This window comes from Carassius auratus, unplaced genomic scaffold, assembly GCF_003368295.1.
Source record: "Carassius auratus strain Wakin unplaced genomic scaffold, ASM336829v1 scaf_tig00021540, whole genome shotgun sequence".
NCBI classification, from domain to species: domain Eukaryota; kingdom Metazoa; phylum Chordata; class Actinopteri; order Cypriniformes; family Cyprinidae; genus Carassius; species Carassius auratus.
In genome coordinates this window covers 5219-30425 of record NW_020525119.1, presented here as the reverse complement: position 1 = coordinate 30425, position 25207 = coordinate 5219, and the positions used below count along the sequence as shown (strand labels likewise).

Genomic DNA, 25207 nt, shown 5'->3' with positions numbered 1-25207 from the left:
TCTGTCTGTCTGTCTGTCTGTCTATCTGTCTGTCTCTCTATCTATCTATCTATCTATCTATCTATCTATCTATCTATCTATCTATCTGTCTATCTATCTATCTGTCTGTCTCTATCTATCTATCTATCTGTCTCTGTCTGTCTTATTATCTATCTGTCTATCTTTCTGTCTGTGTCAGTCTATCTATCTGTCTATCTTTCTGTCTGTATCTGTCTATCTATCTAGCTATCTATCTGTCTGTCTATCTGTCTATCAATCTATCTATCTGTCTCTGTCTGTCTATCTATCTGTCTGTCTCTGTCTATCTATCTATCTGTCTGTCTGTCTGTCTGTCTGTCTGTCTGTCTGTGTCTATCTATCTATCTATCTATCTATCTATCTATCTATCTATCTATCTATCTATCTATCTATCTATCTATCTATCTATCTATCTATCTATCTATCTATCTGTATGTCTGTGGATTTCATGCTCTTTATAAGTTTACACGAATGTTGATATTCCTTTATGCCACTATCATTTTAATTAATTTCTAAAATCTTTTCAAGAAAATTAATAAAAGTGCTATCTTAAAGGAAACCTAATGTATTAGTTTCACTTCACGTTCTCTCCCTTTATTTTAAGTCGAAAGTAACGGTCTAGCAAACTGAACCTGATAGTAAACATGGGTCCTTCACATTCTGCACATGTGCTGGGGGAAAAAAATGGTATATCCCGCCCATTCAACGGTTATTGGCACCGGCATCCTGATTCAAACCGCCCGGTTAATTGTCGATCCGTGTCATCGTTACCCAGCCAATGTGAGAGAGTTGTCGCGGAGAAATCCCCGCCGTGTGTGTGTCGGAGAACAGACGCCTCGCCCCTCTAGTTTTATACATACCAATTTCCACTCTCCCTTTCGTTTCGTTTTTGATGGTACGGCCTGTGCACCACACACGAACGAACGAATCGTTCACGCGAGTCGGATCTTTTCAATGAATCGGTTGAACCGCTTAACAAAACAGTTGAGTTGAGAGCGATTCGTTAGGGATATTTACCAAAAAAAAATACAATTGTCATAATTTACTTACCCTAATTTTATTAATTTATTTTGTATAAACAGAAAGAGTGTGTCTGAACCCGAACGTTATCAGTAAGAGTTTGGAGTCAAATGCGAGTGGACGCCATTAAGCGTTCGGTGACGTAAAAGGTTCATCTGAGCCGTTTTTACAAGAATTGTTTAAAAGAACCGATTCGAAGAAACGAATCGGCCCTCCCACCACCACCAACACACACATACACACACTCGGGCGCATTTTTTTTTCATCGTGAGCCGGTCAAGATGGCGGCGGTACTACCAAGACGGAGCAGCCGCTCGGCTTAATCGATCATTTTCTCTAAATCACCGGGGCAGATCGGGTTCAGACCGACCGAATCGCGTGGCACGACTGTGTGAAATCACCCGCGGCCTGCGATATACAACGTGAGATTCAATCGCGTTAAACCCGGTGTTTTTTTTTTTTAACGGAAATGCTCTTACTCTAGTTTGTGTCTCGTCCGTTAGCTCTATTTGGGGAGAATGGGAGACAAGCTGGAGTTAAAACTGAAGTCTCCGGTCGGAGCCGAAGCTGCAGGCTATCCGTGGCCCTTACCTGTTTATGTAAGTAACGTATTACTGTAAAATTGTTATTGTTTTAATACAAGCCGAGTCCAACACCGGGATTCCCTTGCGATCAAGCGAAGTGGGTCAGAGTACAACGAGTACATGCTGTGCATAGTGTATGAATATCTTGTTTTGATTTGTAAAATGTGCTTGTTTCAAAATTAGTGTTATAAGAACCAAGAACCGCTTAAAATTGGGACATGAGAGTGTCAGTACATCGTGAAGGCGTTGAATGTATCCTAAACTTGTAACGTTATCTGTTCATAAAGGTGTTCGGTAGATCACTAAACACTGCCGTTAGATAGACTTGAAATAACATAATTGTTTCGTTTTAAAATATATGAAAGCTGTTATCACCTCAGCTAATATTAATATCTGAATTGCAGGAAATGTGTGTAGCCTGCTGACCCAGTTGGCCGTCTCGTACAGTGGCTGTGTTTCAAATCTTAGTAAGCTGTCTTGCCTAGACAACAACTAACGTATATAACATGTTTATTACTGGCTAAGCCGTTCCGATACGATTTAACGCGTAAATAAAAAAACAAAATGACGTCTATGTTGTGATTCAAATCTTTGGAATTTGAATTATTTTCATTTGTCAGTTACCCTTTTCGAAGGACAGCTACGTAAGTTGAAAAGTGGGTTTATTTTTGGATGTTATGAGCAAGTCATAATAATATTCACTCAAACGAAATACCCAAACAAGTCTTAATTCGTTTTTTTTAATATATTGTTTATTTTCCATAAGCTTTTAGTTGATCTCACTAGGTAGTCAGCTCACGAGAGTTTGAGACACCGCCGCAAACCATAACCTGCCATAGCAAAGTGTGTGTGTTTGTGTGTCTATAAACACTTATTAATTCACTTCAGAAATGCGAGGCTATTGCCGAACGAAGTGTTTTACACGTTCATTAATGCACACTTAATGAACTGTGCGTTTAAAAAAATGTTTCTGGAGGCTGAAATTCACGTTAGCCGTCATGCTAACAGTCACATAGCAGGACTTTATCGCGTTTTACCCAACATTAACTGTCGTCAAACTCTAGATAACTTAAACATTGTAAATATCCGCCATAAGTGTGTGTGTGTATGTGTGCAGAACTCTAGTGTAATCCTTTAGGGTGAAATAAGCATCGTGCCGGCTCAATATCACACGGAGGGTGTTAAACAAAAGGCGAGTGGACGGTATCTCCATATTGTTAGTGTGTTTTATTGACATCTTTTATTTGTGTGACGTAATATGGGTATCTTACGGGTTTTCACAGTTTTGATGTTTCCTTTACACTGTTTCGCGGTTGTATCTTTCTAATATGACTACGTTTGGGATCTTATGAAGTATTGTGTGCTGGACATGTCAAGTTTGTCACTGATGTCTAAAAACGGGTTTGCTTGGGAGAGCGCTGTGTTTTGGTTACCATTTGGATACATCCTGACAAGGGACTGTGTCATAGTGTAGCCTGTATGGCTGATATTTCTTGAAAAACAAGCTGGTGTGCAGGATTCACTCTAGGAAGTTTGACAATAACTGACTTTTTATTGGGAACAAAGGGGTTGTAAAGCCTGCTGGACTCGAATATTGGCTTTTAAAAGTTGCTTTCCAGCATATGCATTATTATTGAATATTGTTAGCTGCTATTATTACACATCCAATGTACTCCCAACTCTTAGTGTTAAATATTTAGTGTGTTACTTATCCTGTACTGTTGTACTAAAAACACGAATGATGCCTCGTCTTGTTCTAAAAGTCAAAGTATACCTTGTTTTTTACATGTTCTTTAAAGGTTCATGTCATCCTTATATGACTTCTTTATACTCATTTAAAGTAGAGTTGTGTGAATTTCTGAACTCCTCATACAAGCACGGAGGTCTGTTGTTCAGTTTCTTTTCTGAAAGTGAAAGAACAATCAATGCATCAATATGTGAAGCCTGAAAAATTTAGATGAAAAAAAAAGAGATGAGTGGGCGGAGCTTGACGTAGTCTAGCCCCGCCTCCGTGGATCTTATAAGGGTAGATTGACCTTTGATTTGGAAATGTGGAGTTGCGAATATTGTGAAGACTTGATGGTGGTGGCTCTTAAACACTGTAGCAGTGCCACCCAACCACCCAAAACGCCCTCGCATTTTGGCGACAAGTTGTTTTCCATTGACATTATCTTTTGAAAATGTATTAGTAATCTAATTTCTATGATTATAGTGCCCTGAATGGAGTCGAAAAGGCTTGTGTGGAGTCGTATCATCCATTCTGAGTCAGCCGCTGCTCCTCTGTCTGTGTTGTTTCTGAAATCATACAGTCATTGCACATGTACAGTAATCATAACACACAGATTCCACGCAGTGATTAACTCCAGTGATGCTGAACTGGTTGACAGTGGGACAAGACACCCCCATAAAACACACACCCATGCACATGCTATTAACCCTGTTATAGCAGGCAGTGCGAGTAAGAAAAGAGATGAGGAAATGTCTTCGTGTTCGATGTAACTAAAGAAAATACAAGGCGGGGATATTTATTTTAATATTTTATTACGAGAAAGTGTTCGGAAAGTCTCCGCGTCATCTGAAAGTTCACATTTCTCACACCACCAAAGTTGCCACCGCTGTTTCGGTCGTAGACGGAAATTTGGGGGGGGGGGGGTGCAGATCAAAGCCTGTGGTTTCCACAGAAACGGCTGTCTCATTTGTCCCTCCCGATGTTTAATATACTACGATTCATGCTCTTTTCACACAAACCGAGAATGCGGCTTTCTCAGAAGCGTAGGTTATTTTCAGAGCTGCTGCATCACTGAAAACTCCTCTCGCTTTCATTTGAGTCACTCGGCTTGTAGTGTAGTAGTCGTGACCTCAGCCGCTTTACTGTCTCGCTTGGCCTCCGATGACTTCCGTCTTTGACATCGGCTGATAAGGGATGGATGCCCCACCTACTGAGAGCCATATTTCTGACCTGCTGTTGGGTAAACAGAGTTACAGAGCGCCTGTGTTTGGAGAGCTGTGGACGTGCCTTGCAAATTTTTGTTTAGGGAGGGGCGGATTGTGTAAATTAGGGAGTCTGGGCGGTGGTTATCCACATGCACTGCTGATGTAGACTTCCCTTACAGGATAAGGCCATTTGGTCACCTTTATGTTGTTCCAAGCCAATATGACTAGCTTTCTTCTGAGGATAACCAAAAGAGATGTTTGACAGAATGTTCACGCTGCTGCTTTTGTGTACAGAAAGTGAAAGGAGATGCTCCGGGGGTGTTTTTTTTGTTTTGTTTTTTGACTCTTAGGAGCCAGTTATTTTTAGTGAATCCAAAATATACAATACTATCAGTGTAGCCTGATTCACTAACAAATGATTCTCTTGAGCTGATTCTTTTTTTGTGAATCATATATATATATATATATATGAATTAATATATATGAATGAGCGATACCCTACCCTAGTCTCCATTCACAGTGATTTCATTGTATGGAAAAGAGCAGCGTGCGCATTCTACAAAACCTCTCCTTTTGTGCTGCTCATGACAAATAAAGATTGTCATACAGATTGGAAACATTACACAAGTAAATAAATGATGCCAAAGTCCTCATTCGTGAGCGAATTAACTCTTCAAACACCCCAGATGTGGGGAAAAATAAAAAAACAGGGAAGGTGAGAAACTGAAGTGCTGTGTTTTCCTCTCCCTGCTTTTTAAATATTTCTTGCTTTTATTCGAGGTTACGGCGTGTTTTACAAGGGACCAAAAGCCCTCCATTCATTCAAATCTTGTTTTTCAGAGACTCAACTGAGTGTTTTTTTTTTTATCTTCCTCTCCCGCTGTTGCCGGCTCCTTGTCCACTAGCCTCATGGCTTCACATTGTGCTCTGAACAAAAGCGTCCCACTCACCTGGGGCGGGAGGAAGGAGAGGGTTTTTATCCAACACTGAGCTTCAGTGTTTTCTGTCTTCCTTACGCTCCTATAACCTACATATCCGGCCAAATTTACATCCCATATCTGGCAACTGGTTTTTAATTGCTTCCACATGAAAGTGTCAATTCCTTAAACCTGGCAACAAAATGATTCATTCAGGGTATGAGGAATTACAATCGAACACCCCTCACAGTTCGAATGTTACGACCCGGCTAAGCCCATTATGACACAAAGGTGTGGCGTCTTGCCACCCCGGCCAAAACAAACAGTTGTGCAGTGCAGATGAGTGTTCACGAGGCGTGATTTTAAGTTATTTTTTTCCTCCACCTCCCTCCGTGAGTCACGTCAGGGCTGTGTGAGCTGGACGAAGAGCCCATTTTTGCCCTCGTGAGTCAAGCCTGCTCGTGACCGAGGGCTGTCGTGCTTTATTTTTTGCTCTCTGTCATCCTCCCCTCCTTTCCTATGGATATTTTTAGCTGTGGCGCTGGTGTTGCTGTGCGCCGGAACACCCCGTACACGCGTCCTGCGCCCCTCCTCTCTGCTTGTGCACGTACACACTCTGCCATCTGTCTTAGCGTTTGCATTTAACGCAGTATTGAAATAATGCCACATCCCTGCTTTAAATAAGTGCCCTTGTTTGGCTTCAGACTACGGCTGCATTATTTCCCAGTCCTGTGACACTGCCTCGGATCTGCAGGGGTGGGCAGAAGAGCACGAGACGCGCCGTACGTGCAGCTGAGCGGGAAAACGGCTAGGAGGAGCTTTGCGAGGCAGAGGAGCCCAGCAGCGGCACACTCAGGCAGGATGAGGGCTTCTCAGGACTCTGTTGACGGAAAGTGGGTCACTGGGTCAGGCAGCAGCAGAGCTCCAGCGGCAGGCTAGAGCGAGATCGACGGGGTCCCGTCCATACGTTGGACACAATCCGGGATTAATTAGCCTTGATAATTATTCATATTGACCTCAGAGCTCTTAAAGGGCCAGTTACATCTTTTTAAGTGCAGCACAGTCATGTGTGGTGGTTCTCAGGATTTTTTATTTGTAAAGTAACCGTTTTAATAGTTAAAATGTAAAAAAATATATAAATGAGAAATCTTGCTGATGGCCTTGTGGGGTGTTTCGCTTCGGGCGTCGCAAGTTTAAGTCCTGTCTCGCAGACATTTCCTGACCCCCCCCCCCCCCCCTCTCTCTCTCTCTCTCTCTCTCCCTCTCCCACTTCACTTCCTATCCACCTACTGTTCTAACTAAATAAAGGCATAACACACCAAAAATAAATATATATATATATATATAAAAGAAAAGAAACGTTGCTAAATTAAACGTTACTAAAACTGAAATATATCCTTGTTAACTTTTAACATAATACGTTTGGTAATTGACAAGTTGAAATAAAATAATATATAAATAGGAGCTAAAATACATGATCTTAAAGGGATAGTTTACCCAGAAATGAAGATTCTCTCATTAATAACTCCCATGTCGTTACAAACCCTACGTTCATCTTCGGAACACAAATTAAGATATTTTGACCCTCTCTCTGACATCAGTAAAATAGTCCATGTGACATCAGAGGTTGAACCGTAATTTCACGAAGTTACAAAAATACCTTTTGTGTGCAAAGAAAACAATAAAAAAAAAAAAAAAAAAGTTACTGTCTTCTGCCATTTTGGAGGGTCTACTGGCGTTCAGTAGACAGCGCGCATTCTGAAAGTAAACAGTGCTGATCACCTTTTGGGGTAGAATTGCTGAATAAATTGTTATAATTGTCTCCTATTTCTTTTTATTGTGACTCCCTACTTAATACTTGTGATTTGTAAATGGGGTCGATTTTCTTTTGCACGCACAACATTTATGCTAAAATGCTGTAAATTAAGCTGTGCATTCATGTACTGTAACACACAGGATCCGTGTCAGCTTATAGTGACATAATGCATTTATCAATCCAGCCATGTGTGCCCAGTGAACTTGTTTTTCCTCACTCGTTGCTGCGTGTGCAAGAATGTGCTACAGTTGTGATCTGTGACCCGTCCCAAACTGGAAAGGTCAAGATTCTGTTGTAGTTGTAGAAGCTTGTTTCTTGTAGATGGATAACTACATGCCACACGCAGAATGAGTAGTCTGCCGAGTAAGTAAAACATAAAATTTGGACTTTCTTTCATCTCCACAGGATAAACACCATGATGCTGCACATGAAATAATCGAAACTATTCGGTAAGTCCATTGGTTTGATTTTACCGTTATGTTTGTCAGCTCTGCAAGTTTTATGTGCATAATTAAAACATGACTCTTCTCTTTCTCCAGCTGGGTTTGTGAAGAAATCCCAGATCTTAAGCTGGCCATGGAGAACTATGTTCTTATCGACTATGACACCAAGAGGTGAGGAAACCGTCAAGATTGGGTGGATAAGGTATCATTGGAAAATGACGCCTAAAAAGTCTTAATAATAATACTATTTTTTATTATATTAAATCTATTTATAATTATTATTTAATTGTTATTAATACTATTTGTTGTTAGTATTTAATAATTATTGTTTTTATTTAAAGTATTAATTAATATTATTAAAAACAGCATTTGTACATGCTAATGAAACAATTCAATACAAGTTTTGTGAAAGATATGAAATGAAAAAAGCTTCATAAAATATAACAAATTAAATACTTGTACTAATTACTCTCTTAATTGTTAATTTAGAAAGTTTAACTGAAATATCATGCATCAATTTATTAGTTGTAATATGATTGCTGCCAAGTATGGTGACCCATAACCAGAACTCGTGCTCTGCATTTAACCCATCCAAAGTACACACACACACACACACACACACACACACACACACACACACTGTGAACAGTGGACAGCCATTTATGCTGCGGCGCCCGGGGAGCAGTTGGGGGTCCAGTGCCTTGCTCAAGGGCACCTAAGTCGTGGTATTGCCGGCCCGGGATTCGAACCCACAACCCTAGGGTTAGGAGTCAAACTCTCTAACCACTAAGGCCACGACTTCCCCATTATTAAACTTATTTCCACGTCATTTTAAATATATTAGATAGCACAGCCTCGTGGTTTATTATGAGATGATAAGATTTCTTTTAAGATAATGATAACAGGTTTTTGTATGTTTTTTTTTTCAGCTTTGAGAGTATGCAGAGACTATGTGATAAGTACAACAGAGCCATTGACAGCATTCACCAACTGGTATGTCATCTTGTTTTGCGAAAAAAAAGTCAAAATAAAACATTTTTAAATGTGTAAAAATCTGTGTTTGTGTGTTGCAGTGGAAAGGGACAACCCAACCCATGAAACTCAACAAGCGGCCTTCCAACGGCCTGCTGCGTCACATCCTGCAGCAGGTCTACAACCACTCCGTCACCGACCCAGAGAAACTCAACAACTACGAGCCATTCTCTCCCGAGGTGTACGGAGAGACCTCCTTCGACCTGGTGGCTCAGATCATCGATGAGATGGAGATGATGGAAGACGACACCTTCGTGGATCTGGGCAGTGGTTAGTAACATCTGTTATTGAAGGCCTATTCTGTGGTGGCCCAGCAGTGCAAATTAAATTCACAAATCAGAAAACTCAACGGTGAATTGAAAAACACTGCAATTTAGCTACCATAATTGGTCTTGATTAGCAGTTCAAGACTTAGTCCAAAATTGGCTAACTTGATTGATATAAACGAGTCGTGATTGTTGATTTAAGATTGAAAGTTCATCAAAAATGCACAGCTCTTTGGAAAACTCGAAATTCATGACCATAATTGATATAAACGGATCTTTACTAGCAGTTTAAGAGTGAATTTACAATAAAACACCACAGCAATTTGGAAAGCACGAATGTAAACTGAAAGATGCAAAAGCAAATTCACTACCATAATTGGTATAAAGTAAAAGTTTAACATTGAAAGTCAAAACAAAAAAATGCAACAGATCTTGATTACCAGTTTAAGATTGAAAGCTCATTTAATATGTGACCTACAGTGTTGTCTTTGCTTGATTTGCAGGAGTTGGTCAGGTAGTCCTGCAAGTCGCTGCAGCCACCAACTGTAAACACTACTACGGCGTGGAGAAAGCAGACACTCCAGCAACCTATGCAGAGGTGAAACATTAAACACTCGGATTTCTTATGTCTGCCTCAAAGTGTATGTTCGGCACTGGTATTTATGTCTGAATGTGTTTCCAGTCAATGGACAGGGAGTTTAAGAGATGGATGAAGTGGTATGGCAAAAAACATGGCGAGTACACGGTAAGTGTGTGTTTGGTTAATAAAACAGATGTTATTACTTCTAGGGCTGCAACTTACGATTATTATGATAATCTATTAGTTGGCCGATTATTTTTTCCGATTAATCGATTAAAACGCACTATTCCACATTCTGCCCAATGTCCTTAAAACAAATGTGCCGACTGAATGCTTTGAAAACATACAGTGCGTAACGATTTATTAGACCACCTTCCATAAGACAAAAGACAAATATTAGCAATCTGTCAAAAAAAAAAAAAATTCTAAAAATGTTATTGTAATTTTTGGACAAAACAAACTAAAACAACTAAATAGTATTTATTTTTTGCCTCTGATAACCGCTGGCATGCTTTCTGGTATTGTTTATGTACTTTCTGACTAATTGGGTATCTGAATAAACACTATAGCGCACTTGACAATTTTTCTGCCTTTCACAGATAACAGCAATAATTATATTCTAGCATTAAAAATTGCTTACTACTGTTACTAAAAAGCTTACGCGTATTGGAGCTCTAACCAATGCAGAAAGCTAAAAATTATTTTGTTATTATTAGTTGGAAACCTTACATAAATCACTGTGGGCTACAACTGTGGGCTAGACACTGAAAAAGTGTCTGATATTTATATTCGGACAATTACACGCTGCTGTCCCGTCACAGTTCCTACTCTCAGAAATTACTCGCACTGCATGTTGACTTTAAACCTAAATATAAATGTTAAACAACAGATATTTGTCATCGTGTTCTGTCTGTTTAAAGCGCGCCCACCGCGCTCTTTCAGTAAATATTTCAACTTAACGCAGACTGTCAGGGCGGGCCTTTAAGCAAAAATGGAAAGGCTTGCATGAATTTGTGACATTTACAGATAAGGATATGACCGTTGACTAAACCTTTTTTGTGCAGAGGACACACACAAGCATCTGTAAAAGCACGAATGCATCAGCTTATAGCTTAAAATAAAGATTTCTCATGTTTTGGGCAGCTTTGGATCACGTACTTATCCTGCAAGAGCTCATTCTGTTTCCTCCAATATTTGTAGATGCATTTTGTCCGTAGAAAGGCGTTATTCAATGCTGTAGCTTGATGCGACCGGCTGCAGCTGCACTGTGGGCAGACCAGACTAATCGATCATGAGAATCATTGTCGATGATTTTCATTATCGATTAAAATCGATTAGTTGTTGCAGCCCTAATTGCTTCATTATTGTGACTGAAGGGATGAAGTCTATATATATACTGATGTTGTTTGATCTTGTCCGGCAGCTGGAGAGGGGAGATTTTCTTTCGGAAGAATGGAAGGAACGAATAGCCAACACAAGGTATGATCACATACAGACTAGTTAACATTTTTCAGATTCGTGAGGTTTTTTTTTATTGTTATAATTTCTTTAACCGTTTGCTTGTTGTTTATTCGTCTTGTTTAAGTCTATAGTCTGATGTGCTTTTTTACAGTGTTATTTTTGTGAATAACTTTGCCTTTGGTCCTGAGGTGGACCACCAGCTGAAGGAACGATTCGCCAACATGAAGGAAGGTGAGCGGTGTCACGTGATTTCAAAAAGATGACTAAATAATAAGTGCGTCTTCACAGTCGAGTAGGCACATTGAAATAATTGAGAGATTGTGTAATTCTATTTGTGTAGAATGTTTTCGATCAGTTCAAATCACACTGTTAGTCACATTTGACCATTTTGTGCAGCCTTAACATGAAGTCAATAGCACTTGGCTGCTAACATTTAAAAAAGAAAGGGGGTCTGTGTCAGTGTAGCTCAAAGGCACCTGTGTCAACATGTCATTCTTGACCTTTGACCCCAGTCGGGCTTGTTTTTTGGTTCACATTGATCTGCAGATGTTGAGGGGGTGATATGCGTTTAGGTTTTCGCCCCTCTGTTACTTGGGAGTGTTTTTACTCCATTTTGTCTCTTGTAGGTGGAAAAATTGTATCCTCAAAACCTTTTGCACCTCTAAACTTCAGAATAAACAGTCGAAACTTGAGTGGTAAGTATAAAACTTCTCTCACAAAAGATGGTACTATATACAATAACTGCCATTTAACTTTAAAGATGTTTTATTTAAGTACCATGGTTATGGTAAAGATGCGGACACAGTTAATGTTGTTTGGCGAAATTCACAGGTTAAATCCAGTCATTCTGATAGGAATCTCCACGATCGGGAGTGAGGAAAAGTTGGTCGTATGTCTTAACGCAACATGTGTTAACGTTTTTTCATGCGAAATTTCACTAATTTGCAAAAATTTAGCAACAAACAGTTTACAGTGTCAATCTATGTCAATTCTGTAGTAATGTATGAAGCACCACTCACACAGAATTTAAACCGAGCAGCCTTCTGTTAGCCAACGTCGCAAATTCGCGTTAAAAATCTGCGTAGGAAATACCCAGCCTTATAGATGCAGCGCAATGTAACTATGACCGCACTTTTCCAATGTTTAATGGTCTTTATTGCATTTTTTTATTATTTATTTTTAGATATTGGCACAATAATGAGAGTAGTTGAGCTGTCCCCACTGAGGGGATCGGTTTCGTGGACGGGGAAGCCAGTGTCGTACTATCTGCATACGATAGACCGCACCATAGTAAGTGCCCTTTCATTTGAGTCACATGGGTTTCGTTGTTCCTCTTGGTGTACAATGGCTCTCTTATGTGCATTAGCCGTAATTGTTAGGCAAATGTTGATGAATGTGGCTTTGTGAGCATTACATGAACTGATATCTAACCAAAGGTGGTGGTGGTTGTTGTTTTTTTGCAGCTTGAAAACTATTTTTCTTGTCTCAAAAATCCTAAACTCAGGGTAAGACTTGTTTGGTTCTCATGTTGTTTATGGGTTTTTGGACAAAATATCAAGCTAGATCTCTTCCCACAACACTTGCGGCTTGTTTTTGGTTCCAGGAGGAGCAGGAGGCGGCCAGAAGGCGCCAGCAGAAGGACAGTAAGGAGAATAAGAGCAACACCACCACCCCGACCAAGCCCAAGGAGAACAAGGTAGAACTACAGGAGTTACTCCTTTATTTATTTAAATTAATGCATTTTAGTCATTTACACACACACAAATAAAAATATTTATACATTTCTTTTTTTCAAATGTATCTTTATATACATGCATTTTAAATAAATATATATTTATAAATTAATTTGTTCAATTTAACTTTTCAATTAACATAATTTGACATATATAAAAAATATATATATTTATTATAAATTAATTTATTTTCAATTATAATTGTTTAATTACATTTCTAATTATATTATGTATTGTAATTTTGTGTTATACGAATATTTTTAATTCAGAAATACATTTATACATTCATTTTAAGTGTATTTATTCATAAACATTTTATTTACCTAATTCTATATTTATTTAGAATTAATTTTTTTATATTAATATTATTTCAAATTATTTTGTTTAATTACTTTCCGAATTAAATTGTATTTTAATTGTATGTATTTTAAATATAAAAATAAAACAAAATACTGTTTATCTATTTAAAAGATTTATGAATCTATTTTATTTATATATTTTAAGTTTTACATTTTCTATATATTAATTTTCTGCACAAGGAACACTATGTAGACCTACAGCAATGACATTTATTTCAGGTTTATCAATTTGTTCATTTGAAACCTAAATTTCCATATTAATATATTTATTTTAAATTATTATTAATGTTTTTAATTAATTAATTTTCTGCTTAAGGACCACAAGGTAGACCTGCAGGAGTCACTTTTATTTATGTAAAAATGTATGTATTTTACGTTTATGCATTGCAAAAGTATGTTTTTGTATTAATAGAAAATTCTCTTTACCTTGTGCAGCAGGCGCAGCATGACTCTGGTGGTGAGGAGGAGCGCTCAAACTCGCTCGTGCCAGTGAAACCGTCACCCAAACCCCGCCGGGCCAAACTGCTGCCCAGGGGCCGCAAGCTCAGCAACAGGAAGCGTGGACGGCCTAAGAAAGCTGCCGCTGCCACTGCAGCCGAGCGCAAGAACAAGAAGAGCCAGAGCGCCCTTGATCTGCTGCATGCCAAGACCCTCTCAGCGGCCCCCCCTCAGGGTGAGACACTGACCTAAAACTGACACGCCTTTGATGGCCATTTATCAGCAACAGTACCTTTGACTATTGTGGTTTGTTTTAATCCGCAGATGCATACAGGTCACCTCAGAGTCCATTCTTTCAGCTACCTCCCAAAGTGCAGCATTATACATCCAGCCAGCTTCTCATGAGCCCCACTCCACCAGGCCTGCAGGCTCTGCTCGGTAAGTTCTGAGCCAATCCGTTTCAGTCAAACAGACATGCTCAGGTATCTGCTCTAGTTACAAAGTCAATCACCCAGTTGATGTAAACCATCCTTGCTCTCGCTGCAGATAACGTGAAAGTCCAGTACCTGCAGTTCATGGCCTACATGACGACACCCCAGTACCGGACCAACCTGCAGCAAGCCCTTGAGCAGGAAAAGGTCAATCTGTCTTCTCTGTGTGTGTGTGTGTGTGTGTGTGTTTATTACTAATGAAATAGTATTTTATAGTTTATAACTATAAAATAACAAATGAATAAAAACAGGATTATAAAAGAATTAATCAAGTAATACGTAATTATATTTGCCATTTTAACTGTGTTAATTATTAATCTCCATTATAATTAATAATAATAAAATAAATAAAATAAAATGACATACCTAATGCTAATATTGTTATTTATACTTTTTATTTGCTTGATAATATAAATAATAATTTAATTAATGAGATGTTGAATGTATAATCAATAAATGATTGCAAAAATTTTGTATGTTGTTTTTAAAAATATTTAATTTAAATGCCATAAATTTGTAAAAATATTGAAAAATATTTGTTTACCAATACTACTAGATTGTATAAATAATAATTAATGGGAAAACACATTTTTAAATTACTGTGTAAATTATTATACTATATATATATATATATATATATATATATATATATATATATATAACATTTTAAATAAAATATTTGTGAATGTTCTTTATTATAACCTATTAATTAACAGTATTTTTCCCCACTTTTGTGAATTTGTGAGCTCGAAAATATATGGACTTTATGGTTTTGCCATGACATTATTTTAAATAATAGTAGAAATAATAATAATAAATGAATTGGTGAGAAAATATTTAGATATTTAAATGTATAATATGTTATTATACAAATGTTGTATTTTGTTAGTTTACTTTTTAAATACAAACAATGGCATGCATTTTATTCAAAATATTTTCAAAATATTTGTTTAATAACAATGCTACAATAGAAATATTAATACATTAAATATTTGTATATTTAAATATAAATATTTTTGTTATTTATAAATTATGAAAATTATACTTTATTTGTTTTTCTTTATAAACGCTAATAAAAAGAACAAGCGAAAATAAATCATTTAAATCATGTCTTTTAATTGCGAATATGTGGATTTACATTTAAGCATAAATGTCAAATATATTATAATTTTTTAACTTTTTAGCAGTCTTTTTCCCCCAGTTTTGTGAATTTGTGGGCTTAGAAATTACATGGACTTTATGGTTTTGTCATAACATTATCGTTTAACGTTTCTCTCGCCGTGTCTTGTCACAGCTGAGACACACAGAACTGTCGGGTCAAGCCCAGCAGCTGCTCAACACTTGTCACGCTCATAAAGAGAGGATCAGAGACCTTTTCCAATCCAAACTGGAGGAGGTAAGACTTTTCACAACCTAGTGAGCAGTCTACCTAGTCGTCACTTTCAGATCGGTGATATGCTAAATGTAACCCTCACAGCTGGGTGTGAAGGCGGTGACCGTGGAGGACCTGGTGCAAGCTCAGAAGGAGATCACAGCCCACAACATGCAGCTGAGGGAGCAGACCAAACAGCTGGAGCAGGACATGGCAGAGCTTCGCGATCAGAGCCTGGTGCTGGTGAGTGAGCCGCCTCAGCAGAGCAGAAGGATACGCTTTCTGGCAGAAGAGGAACTGAACGCCCATTGCTCGTATGTTTGTGTGTTCGTCAGCTGAAGGCTCGGTGTGAGGAGCTCAAGCTGGACTGGGGATCTCTGTGTCTGGAGACTCTGTTGAAAGAGAAAGCGGCTCTGCGAAGACAAATCTCGGAGAAACAGCGCCACTGTCTGGAGCTCCAGGTACTCACACGCACAGGTTTCTCAGTCAGCTCAGAGCTAATAGGCCATTGCTTCATAACCATTGGTACAGTTGGTGCTGTGGCATGCTGATTTTGGTGCTCGTGCAGGTTTCACTGGTTCAAACCTGGCCTGCAACGTGGTACGATCTCATTTTCCCTCTGTGGTCTTTAGCAATTTTCCTGTTTCCCCTCTATTTCGGTCTCATAACGATGCACTAGGATGTTTTTGTAACCCTCGTGTTTTACATGAATTATGACAGCTTGCACGCGTATGTACCATTTTATATCCAATTAAACATCTGAAAAAAAAAAAAGATTACAATTTAAATGTATTATGAGTTAATCATTTTCGTTACTAAGATTCAAGAAGATTTCAGTTCTTTGGGTCATTAAAAAAAAAAAAAAAAAACTTGCTAGCAACAGTTCATATTTGCATGTTAACATTTTATAAATTGTTATCTTAAAACATTTATGCCTTATAAAAAAAAAAAAAGTCAGATCTTTTGACGATATGAATATACTACTAATAGTTAATTACATATAAATTATAAATCTTTATTTTGAAATGATCAATATTTAAAATCCCAGCAAAATGTGTGTATCATTTTACATGTAATTATATAATAAAAATAATAGCCATAATAAGCAAACTATTTTTATATAGTTAAATGTGTAATTTGTTTATTTAAATATATATTTTAGTGCTGTCAAATGATTAATCGCAATTAAGCGCAGTTTTTGTTTACATTATGTATATATAAATACACACACATGAATGTATGTATTTCAGAAAAAAGATGTTGTTTATAGATTTATAATAAATTTGATAAATATAAAAAAACATGTTAATACATGTAAATATTTTCAAAATATATATACTGTATGCGTGTGTACTAATATACATAATAAAAATACACAGAACACGCCAATATATTATGCAAACAAAAACTTAAATTGTTTTTGTATGCAGTTTAATCACGAGTAATCATTTGACAGCATTAATATTTCTCTAGCTTTTATCTTTCTTGTCATAGACTTGTTTGTAAATGTTCCGACAAAAGCTTGTTTACAGAAAACTGAACTAGCTCCTGCAAGGATATATTTGTTTTTATCATGAGCAGTGTGGGTTGACCGTGTCTACATCAACGGCTCCCCCTGGTGTTTATTTGCAGATCAGCATCGTTGAACTAGAGAAGAGCCAGAGGCAGCAGGAGCTCCTGCAGCTCAAGTCTTACAACCCGTGTGAGGACTCCCCCTACCAAAAGGCCCTTCCTGGTCCAGATCCCCGGCCCACAATGGATTCCGACACCCCCAAACTCACCCCGCACGCTTCTGTAGCGCTCAACGGCCTCAGCCCAGAACTGTCCATCAATGGCACGGCCTCGCCGGGTTACGAGAGGGGCAGTGGCAGCGGAATGGGCAAAAACAAGCTTCTCACCCGTTACCTGCCTATTTCCCCTGACCACGAAATTGTGCCGCCCACCCCCGACTCAAGAACCAGGCAGCTAGGGCAACCCCTGCCCGACTACACCCGTTTCTCTCCAGCTAAGATCGCCCTCCGCAGGCACCTCAACCAAGATTCGGCTGCCAATCAGTTTAGAGCCCTAAGCAACATCCACTGGTGAGTAAAATTAACGGTTAGTTGACTAAGTCTCTGTTCATTGGTCACTGATCACTTGTGGCTTTTTTCAGGGGTGACACAAGTGCCGTTTCATCTTCAATGCTGGGATTCAAACATTCTTGCTCCTCACCCAGTTCAGCGGATATTCAAGCGACCACCACACCCAAGAGCACAGATAAGGAAAAGAGCCCAGCTGCCCCCGGCGACACCATAACCAGTCTACCAATCAGCATCCCCCTCAGCACTGTGCATCCCAGCAAACTTCCTGTCAGCATCCCACTGGCCAGCGTGGTGCTGCCGAACCGTGCTGAAAGATTGGTATGGATCTGTGTGGGAGGAAGTCATGATGTGCAGTCTTGTGGGTGTTTTCTGCAAACATTTTAGCAGTTACTCAGGCTGTGGTTTTCTTTTGGCAGAGAAACACTCCTAGTCCAGTTTCAAATCCTGCAGGACAGAGCAATGGCAAGCCGCCTCTCACGCCTACCTCAGGTACAGTCCCACTGCCTGCTTTGTTGGTCATAGATGAAGCCTAGCAGTTAGTTAGTGCATGTAGTTCAAACCATTGCACTAGGAAACATGACTTTTGCCACGTTTTGGAAGTCCGCATAAAATAAAATGGCCTGTTATTAAAATTAGTATTCCTTTTTAGAAATAAATAAACAACCGCAATTTAATGAACCCTTTTTAAAAATCCTAAAAAGTGTTTTTTGAATGTGGCCTGTGGTGCTTGTTTAATTCCATTCCTGATCCAATTTTCCCCATCGTTTCCTGTGCTTTCTTCATTTTTGTAATAAACTGAATTGGCCAAATGGCCAAAGGCATGCTTTTTTTGACCACCTCTTTCATGGAACCACATAACCAGATGTCCAGAAATAGTACAAGGATTCCCGCAGTCTTGGAAAACCAGTAATGAGGGTGCCTCATTTAAAAAGTGTGATTTCTAGACCTAGATAAGTCATGTCAATAAAGTCTTAATTTTTATACAACTTTTTTTTCTAGTTATTCCAAACTTCCAAACTCAAAAATTGAGCAAAAATTATTAGGAAAAAAATCCTTATCCAGTCGGTGCCAATAGCCTCATGGGCTGCATGCCAACGCATAACACTGTTGTGCTATAAGCATCCCGAGTTTGAATTCCTGTTTGAGGACCTTTCCCGATCCCACCACCCTCTCTGGCCCACTTCGCTTCCAGTCAACTCTAAACTGTCCTATCAAAATAAAGGTAAAAACTAACAAAAAAAATATCCATTAAATAACAAGTGACCGCAAAAGGCTTGTAAATTCATGAAAAAAAACAACTAACTTTGACGCCAATAGCTTTGTGATTAGCGCATCGACATACTGCACTCGCGGCAACCCAAGTTTGATTCCTGTCTCAAGATCCATTGTCGATCCCACTCCCAAAATATAAAAAGAAGAACATTCAACTCTTAAAACATCTGGAATTGTGATCTTTAATTCACAGAACCAACAAGTGTCCATACGTCTAAATGTAACTTTTGCATATTGTCATAGACACTGGGGGGGGTTTGTAGTCAGAAAGAGTTGAGAACGTCCAATCTAATCTAACATCATCCATCCATGTAGTTTACATCGTTCTGTACCATATCCAAAATTTGTTTCCTCTTAGTAGAGCTTGCACAGACCATTCGACTAGTTCACGTCAGTGCTCTGCCATTACACTTTACGTTGCTTGGCATCGACTAGTCGCCGGTCCTATAGAGGGCGCTACATGATGATAAATATTTGAAGGACTTCCACATTTACGCTCCGTTTCCAAACAGTTAAAATGAGACAAATGCATACTTCAAGAGCTCCATAAGGCGTGTGACTATTACTGGATGCTCAAATTTGAACGGGGAGAATGCACATTTGAATCAGTTTATTGTAGAGGTAGATTAATCACTGTTCTAATCTAATGCGCTGCTGCACTGCAACGCACACACATAGGCTAGAGACAGTAGCTTGTAAGTCACGTGCAGATCGCGCACACATACATCAATCAGCTAGGAAATGTACCATCAACACTGTGCTGTGATTTCTCAATAAAATAGCTTACAAACTGAAAAGTTCAAGCATATATTTCTTAATAATTAAATCCCACGGCGTCACTACTACTAGAGAGATGCTGCCATGTAGCATTAATTCACACATGCATACGCTCTCACTAATGCATTCATATAAATGTAGTCATTACTGTGCTACTTTATCTATATCTGATTTAGAACGAGCAGAAATCTGTGAGAAATATAATGACCCAAAGACAAAAGAACTGCTTAAAATTAGCTTTTATATGAGCAAAAGCCATGTGGGGCAGCGCTGTGTTCTATGCCATAGCTGTGCACACGGTGTTTGAGTCTCAGCTCCAGATTTATTTGTTTATCATGTCATCAGCGACTAGTCAACTTTGACTTAACTTTCATCACATAAAAGTCAACTAAAAAAAAATCAGAAGTCGTTCAACCCCTACCTCTTAGGGTATTCCTCCAGCTCAGGATTGGTGAATGGCTCTCACTCCGCCATGCTGACCGAGGACCAAGACTGTGATGCTGCATCCCCTCCCCCTCACAGCACTCCCATCATGGGCCTCCAGCCTCGCGGCCCTGGCCTCAGTCCTGCGCTGGGCACCGGAGGTGTGCTGCAGTACGCTGACGGCCCACCAAGGCTTCCCCCCGAGGACGGCCATGACCGGCATGGCCCCGAATCCGACACAGATCTTTTGGACAGTGAGGCTCGTCGCCGTATCTTTTTCTCCTCGTCCTCTTCTTCCTCCTCATCCTCGTCCTCCACAGGAGGTTCAAGGCTCCACCACGGATCATTAAAGCAGGGTCACCATCATCACAGTAAGCAACATCACCACCACCACCACCACCATCATCATCATCACTCTCCGAGCTCCCACAGCCAAGAGGGCCGGAAACGAGGGCGGCGGAAGCGCAGCTCCTCTGGGGCCATTCCCATTAGTGGATCCCCCAAAAGAAGGGCATTTCCGGGACTTGGCTGCTCAAGCCATTCTTCTGGATCACCGCTTAATATCAATTCAATGGTGAGTGGACAAAAATGGCATTTATTGGTATTGCTCAACTTACGATTGGCTTGAAATCAGACCTCAAAATGTTTGTCGTTTTACCAGGTGAACAACATAAACCAGCCTTTGGAGATCTCCGCCATCTCTTCCCCAGAGCAGTCAGGACGAAGTCCGTGCGGGACAGATCTAGATCAGCCTCCTGTGCTCAAAAGAGAGCGTCCCCTGGAGCTCAACAACACGGGTCGTTATTCCTCCGCCCCTAGTTCTGATGAAGAGGGTGCCAGTTTTGCCCCGGACACCTCTAGTTCAAGCCGGTAATTGCTCTTTTCTTTCAAATCCAGTTCATTAATCAGTAAGCTTTGTAGATCGTTGAAAAGATGGTTGATGGACAATTGTTTTCTCTTTCAGAATTGAACGGAAAATCGCCACCATTTCTTTAGATCGAGATGGACCTATCAGAGATGTGGAAAGAGGTAAGTTCGATGCATTTTGGCTAACAGACATTTCACGTTCTCCACTATTTATTTCTAATGGAATGGGGCGTTTTACAGGCTCGCAAGGACGTAAATCAGGTGCCAGTAGCGTGAGCAGTGAGGTATCATCTTCCTCTGGAGCCAGCAAGTGGAAATCCACCTTCTCCCCAATCTCTGACCCCAAGCCAACTTCTACGGATCTCCGCCAGGGTGGCTCGCCTTTTGGTGTTGGGGATTCCCGAGGCGGTACGGATTCCGACTCGGACCAGAAACCGCAGAGGAGAGGGGAACGGGAACGGGAACGTGAGCGTGAGCCTTACGGGAACTCGAACCTCTTCCTCAGTCAGGATGGCAGCGGTCGCCCAGTCGTCAGCGCATCAGAGCGGCCACAGCAGAAACAGAAATCGCGAGAATGGGACCTGAAATCCGTAGGCGGATTGGCCAGCCAGAACCTCTTTATATCTGCAGCGGCCAATGGCGGCATCTTGAGTGGAAAAGTGGGTGGGGCCACCAACATTTCCTCCGCCTCCTCAGTGGGACAGTACTTCCCCCTGGGTGGGGCTTCGGTCCTCCAGTCCTTTTTTGGAGCTCAGACGCCTGGACCCACCACCGGCGGAGCCCCCCGGTTGGTCAACGGACATTCGGCGCTCAGCAGTTTCTCCAGTGCCGGGCTGGCAGGGGGCGCTGCAGGAGGTGAGTTGAATATCTTCGCTTTCTAATACTATTTTCCGGTGAATATTGAGCTCATGGTCAGAACAGTCGCTTGGGTGTAGATAAAAGGTAAGTTATGACCCAGTGCTGCCACCTTGCCTGGCTATCCCACACCGCTTTGCTGTGCTGAGTGTGCAAAGGCTACAGCTAAACACCTAGAGAAAATGACAGCAGGTTGTAATAATGAATTTCACAGAAACATGTCTGACATATATTTCATCCCAAAGTCGAAAGGAAAAAGTATACTTATAATTTAAATTTTTTTTGTTGACTTTTTGCTGTGCAATGTAACTTGTTCTTGACGTGCTTCGTGGGATTCACCCAATTGAAACGTACTATTTGAATACAAAACTTAAAGAGCTCAGGCCTTTTAAATAATTTTCACTGGCCTTGATGGTGTAAACTGCTGATTTACAGGCCTGTGAAAATATGTTAGAACTGTTAAGCGATCTGTTGTTTATGGGATTGGCGAGAAACTCCTCGACTTTTATGGCTGTATTTCAAGCCTTCACATTTTCTCTGGGTGTTTGACTTTAATTGCAGGTCTTGTTTTTGGCTGTTGAGGCATTTCACCATTTATCCGCACCTCGCAGACCACAAAGATAAAATTATTTCCTTAATCAGATAGATAAATAGATCTAGAATGAGAGACATTTATAATCTGACATACAAATATGGAGATAGATGGGTTGAAGTGTAGAAAGAGATATTTGCATATAGATATAGGTAGATGGATATTGATAGATGGCTAGAGAGAGAAATGTTGGATAGACATAGATCTGGAGGTAGGTAGTTGGATTTAGATGGAGGTAGATGGATGGGTTGAGATAGTTAGATATAGAGGATAGAGAAGTGATAAAGAGAGAGATGTGTGGATGGACAAAGGTAGTTTGATTTAGATTGACATAGATGATAGTTGCATCGACTGAACGATGGCTATAGATGAATGAATGGATAAACAGATATAAATTGATATAGGTAGATGCATGTAGATGGATAGAGAGTTGCATATAAAGATATTGATACGTAGATATCTCTACCCATGAATATCCACTAGTATTATAACTAATATTTATGAGGATAGATGGATATAGGCAGATGTAGAAATTAAACCATGTATTTAGAATCTTTACATGAAAGCTTTACATTTATGAAAAAGCATTAACTGCAAATCATTTATGATCCTTTAGAAGAGGTGTGCTGCTCTCAGGTTTGGTGTCCATCATCCCATCTGGTCTGTGCTTGCTTGTCTGTTGCTCTGGCTTGCTACTGTGCACAATCTGGCTCAGCCCCATCTTCTGTCTTTTGCTCCCTCTCTGTGCTGTATGTCTGCAGGGATTTTTCACCACATGGTGCCTTCAGTCTCCTCACAGCAGTCTGGGGCCAATCTCCCGGGCCCCGGGGCCCTCAGTTCCCAGCAGAGGCATCTGGACACAAACCCCAAAGCGGGGGCCTCGTTCTTGGCCTCGGGCCCCTCGCAGCACAGCCGCACACAGACAGTCCTACACACACCCTCCCCACCCGCCCTCCCCCAGCCCCCTCCCCTCCTGAACACGTCCTCCGCCGCCCCGTCCCAACCTCCCTCCCCGCGTCCCGAGCGCCACCAGTCCTCAAGGCCGCAGTCGTCCCTCCCCGCCTCATCCTCCTCACCGTCTCTGGTCGCCGCATCAGCTTCTTCCACCTCCTCTGCTTCCTCCCGGCCCTTCACTGTGCACTATCCCTCGCACCTGCCACCTCCACACCCTGCCGGCAGCGCAGGTTCAGGTGGGGCTGGGATGTCCTGGAGGACTCTGGGTATGCAGGCGTCCTACACAGCCTCGCAGATCCCCGGCAGTCGCCCCAGATAGGACCCGTCCAGGTGTAGGAGGGTGGGGGGAGGGCGGTTTGATGTGGAAGTAGACTATTGCTAGACAGACACAGGGAAGCTACTGCGCTCTGCCGGCTGTAATGTTTTGAGTCCCTACAAGGTATGTGGTGTTGGCATGGAAATGGGCTACATGCTTTGCTGCTTATTTTTTCTTTATTTTTTTCTTTCATATTTGCATTTCCTGCAAGTTCTTTGGGTTTCAGAAAGCGACTGTAAGACCATTTATGTCAGAATTGCCATTTTGTCTGAAAATATCATTACATGTTCAGGGCTCAACAATGTGAGGAGTGATTTCTACTTTTACTAGCCCACAAAAATGCGATTTTTATTTTACGCAGTATGAATACACAAAACCTATAAGTAATGTATTTTTGGAAGTGTTTTAAAAAATATATATATATTTTCTCCATTAAATGCTTCTTCCCCTGCGAAAAAATGGACGTTTAAAATGGGTAATTTGGATATTTTACTATGTTTCATTAAAATAAAATAATTTAATATTTTTATAATGTAACTAAATTTCATAAACTTTTTTGCGGTTTTGATTATGATGATTGATTGTGCAAAATCTAATTGAGATACAATATAAAAAAAAAATATGATTTCATAATATTTTTTTGTTAATTGATTTGATAAATGTGTGTGAATCATTTAAATAGCTTATTTAACTTGATTTAATTATACATTTTGTTATTAATATTTGATTTTATATAATTATAATAATAAATTCAGAATTGGAAGGTCCATATGATGAAATTTAGCTAGTAAACATTATGTTGCACATTTGAGTAGTGCATGCTATGTACGTTTTCGACTGTAATTATAAAATATTAACCAGTTTATTAATAGTTCATTATAATATAATGTATAACTAATTATCCAAATCAACTTTTACATTTAATAATTCAAATTTGTATATTGTACATAAATCATGTTTTGCACAGTAAGTCATAATAATCACCCAGGACAAATAGTTCTAAAACAGCTTATGTATTATTTTGTTGTATGTAATATTATTACTTGTATAAAACAAGATCAAATTCATACAATTTTTAGCTCATTGTAAATCATTTACAAGCAAGTCCGTCTTGCAGAAACATTGCAGTCCAAATACCCAAGTTTGTCAGGCATGTGAATTGTTTGAGCCCTGATGCTGATGAAACATGTCCACATCTTGTGTAATTCCTGGATTCTACCCTCGACTGGTTACAGGTAACTGAAGAAATCTACCTCAACCCAACGTAACCTATGCAACGGACAGGTGTGGACCAATGGGCTCGACTCGCTCGCTCACCGGTGCTCTAACATTTGCTAAAAGACGCCACTGTAAACTGGCATGGGTATCAGAACTTATCACAGGTGCAGCTTAACACACACACACACACACACACACACACAGCCCCTGAATCACATTCAGATTGACACAGTATGCAGCTTCCTTGTTTTTCCGAGTGTTTTAAGGTGGCACCATGTTGGGCTGATGCTAACCTCCATTTATCAATAATTGTGAGTTTAACATGGCCTTACTGATGAATGGTTTGCTAGATTTGCAGCCATCTTCTGGTGGATTCACAATCGATGTG

At 39.9% G+C, this 25207-nt stretch overlaps 1 protein-coding gene across 3 annotated transcripts; it reads left to right on the top strand.

Annotated features, from left to right (window-relative positions):
- The first annotated feature begins 1247 nt into the window (after positions 1–1247).
- On the top strand, positions 1248–25207 carry LOC113077116 (histone-lysine N-methyltransferase, H3 lysine-79 specific-like). Of its 3 annotated transcripts, XM_026249571.1 has the most exons (28): positions 1248–1460; positions 1542–1637; positions 7695–7738; positions 7829–7903; positions 8662–8725; positions 8806–9034; positions 9534–9628; positions 9713–9775; positions 11034–11089; positions 11223–11302; positions 11698–11766; positions 12255–12361; positions 12535–12576; positions 12675–12767; positions 13599–13836; positions 13926–14039; positions 14148–14239; positions 15387–15488; positions 15570–15707; positions 15800–15925; positions 17097–17545; positions 17617–17863; positions 17962–18034; positions 20023–20591; positions 20679–20887; positions 20982–21046; positions 21125–21739; positions 23093–24504. In XM_026249571.1, exons 2-28 carry the CDS (start codon positions 1557–1559, stop codon positions 23602–23604), a joined length of 4647 nt encoding a protein of 1548 aa, XP_026105356.1. In that variant the 5' UTR covers positions 1248–1460; positions 1542–1556; the 3' UTR covers positions 23605–24504. The 3 variants fall into 3 exon arrangements, with proteins under 3 accessions (XP_026105356.1, XP_026105355.1, XP_026105357.1); XM_026249570.1 differs by having other exon boundaries at positions 1248–1637; XM_026249572.1 differs by lacking the exon at positions 23093–24504 and adding an exon at positions 24837–25207 and having other exon boundaries at positions 1251–1637.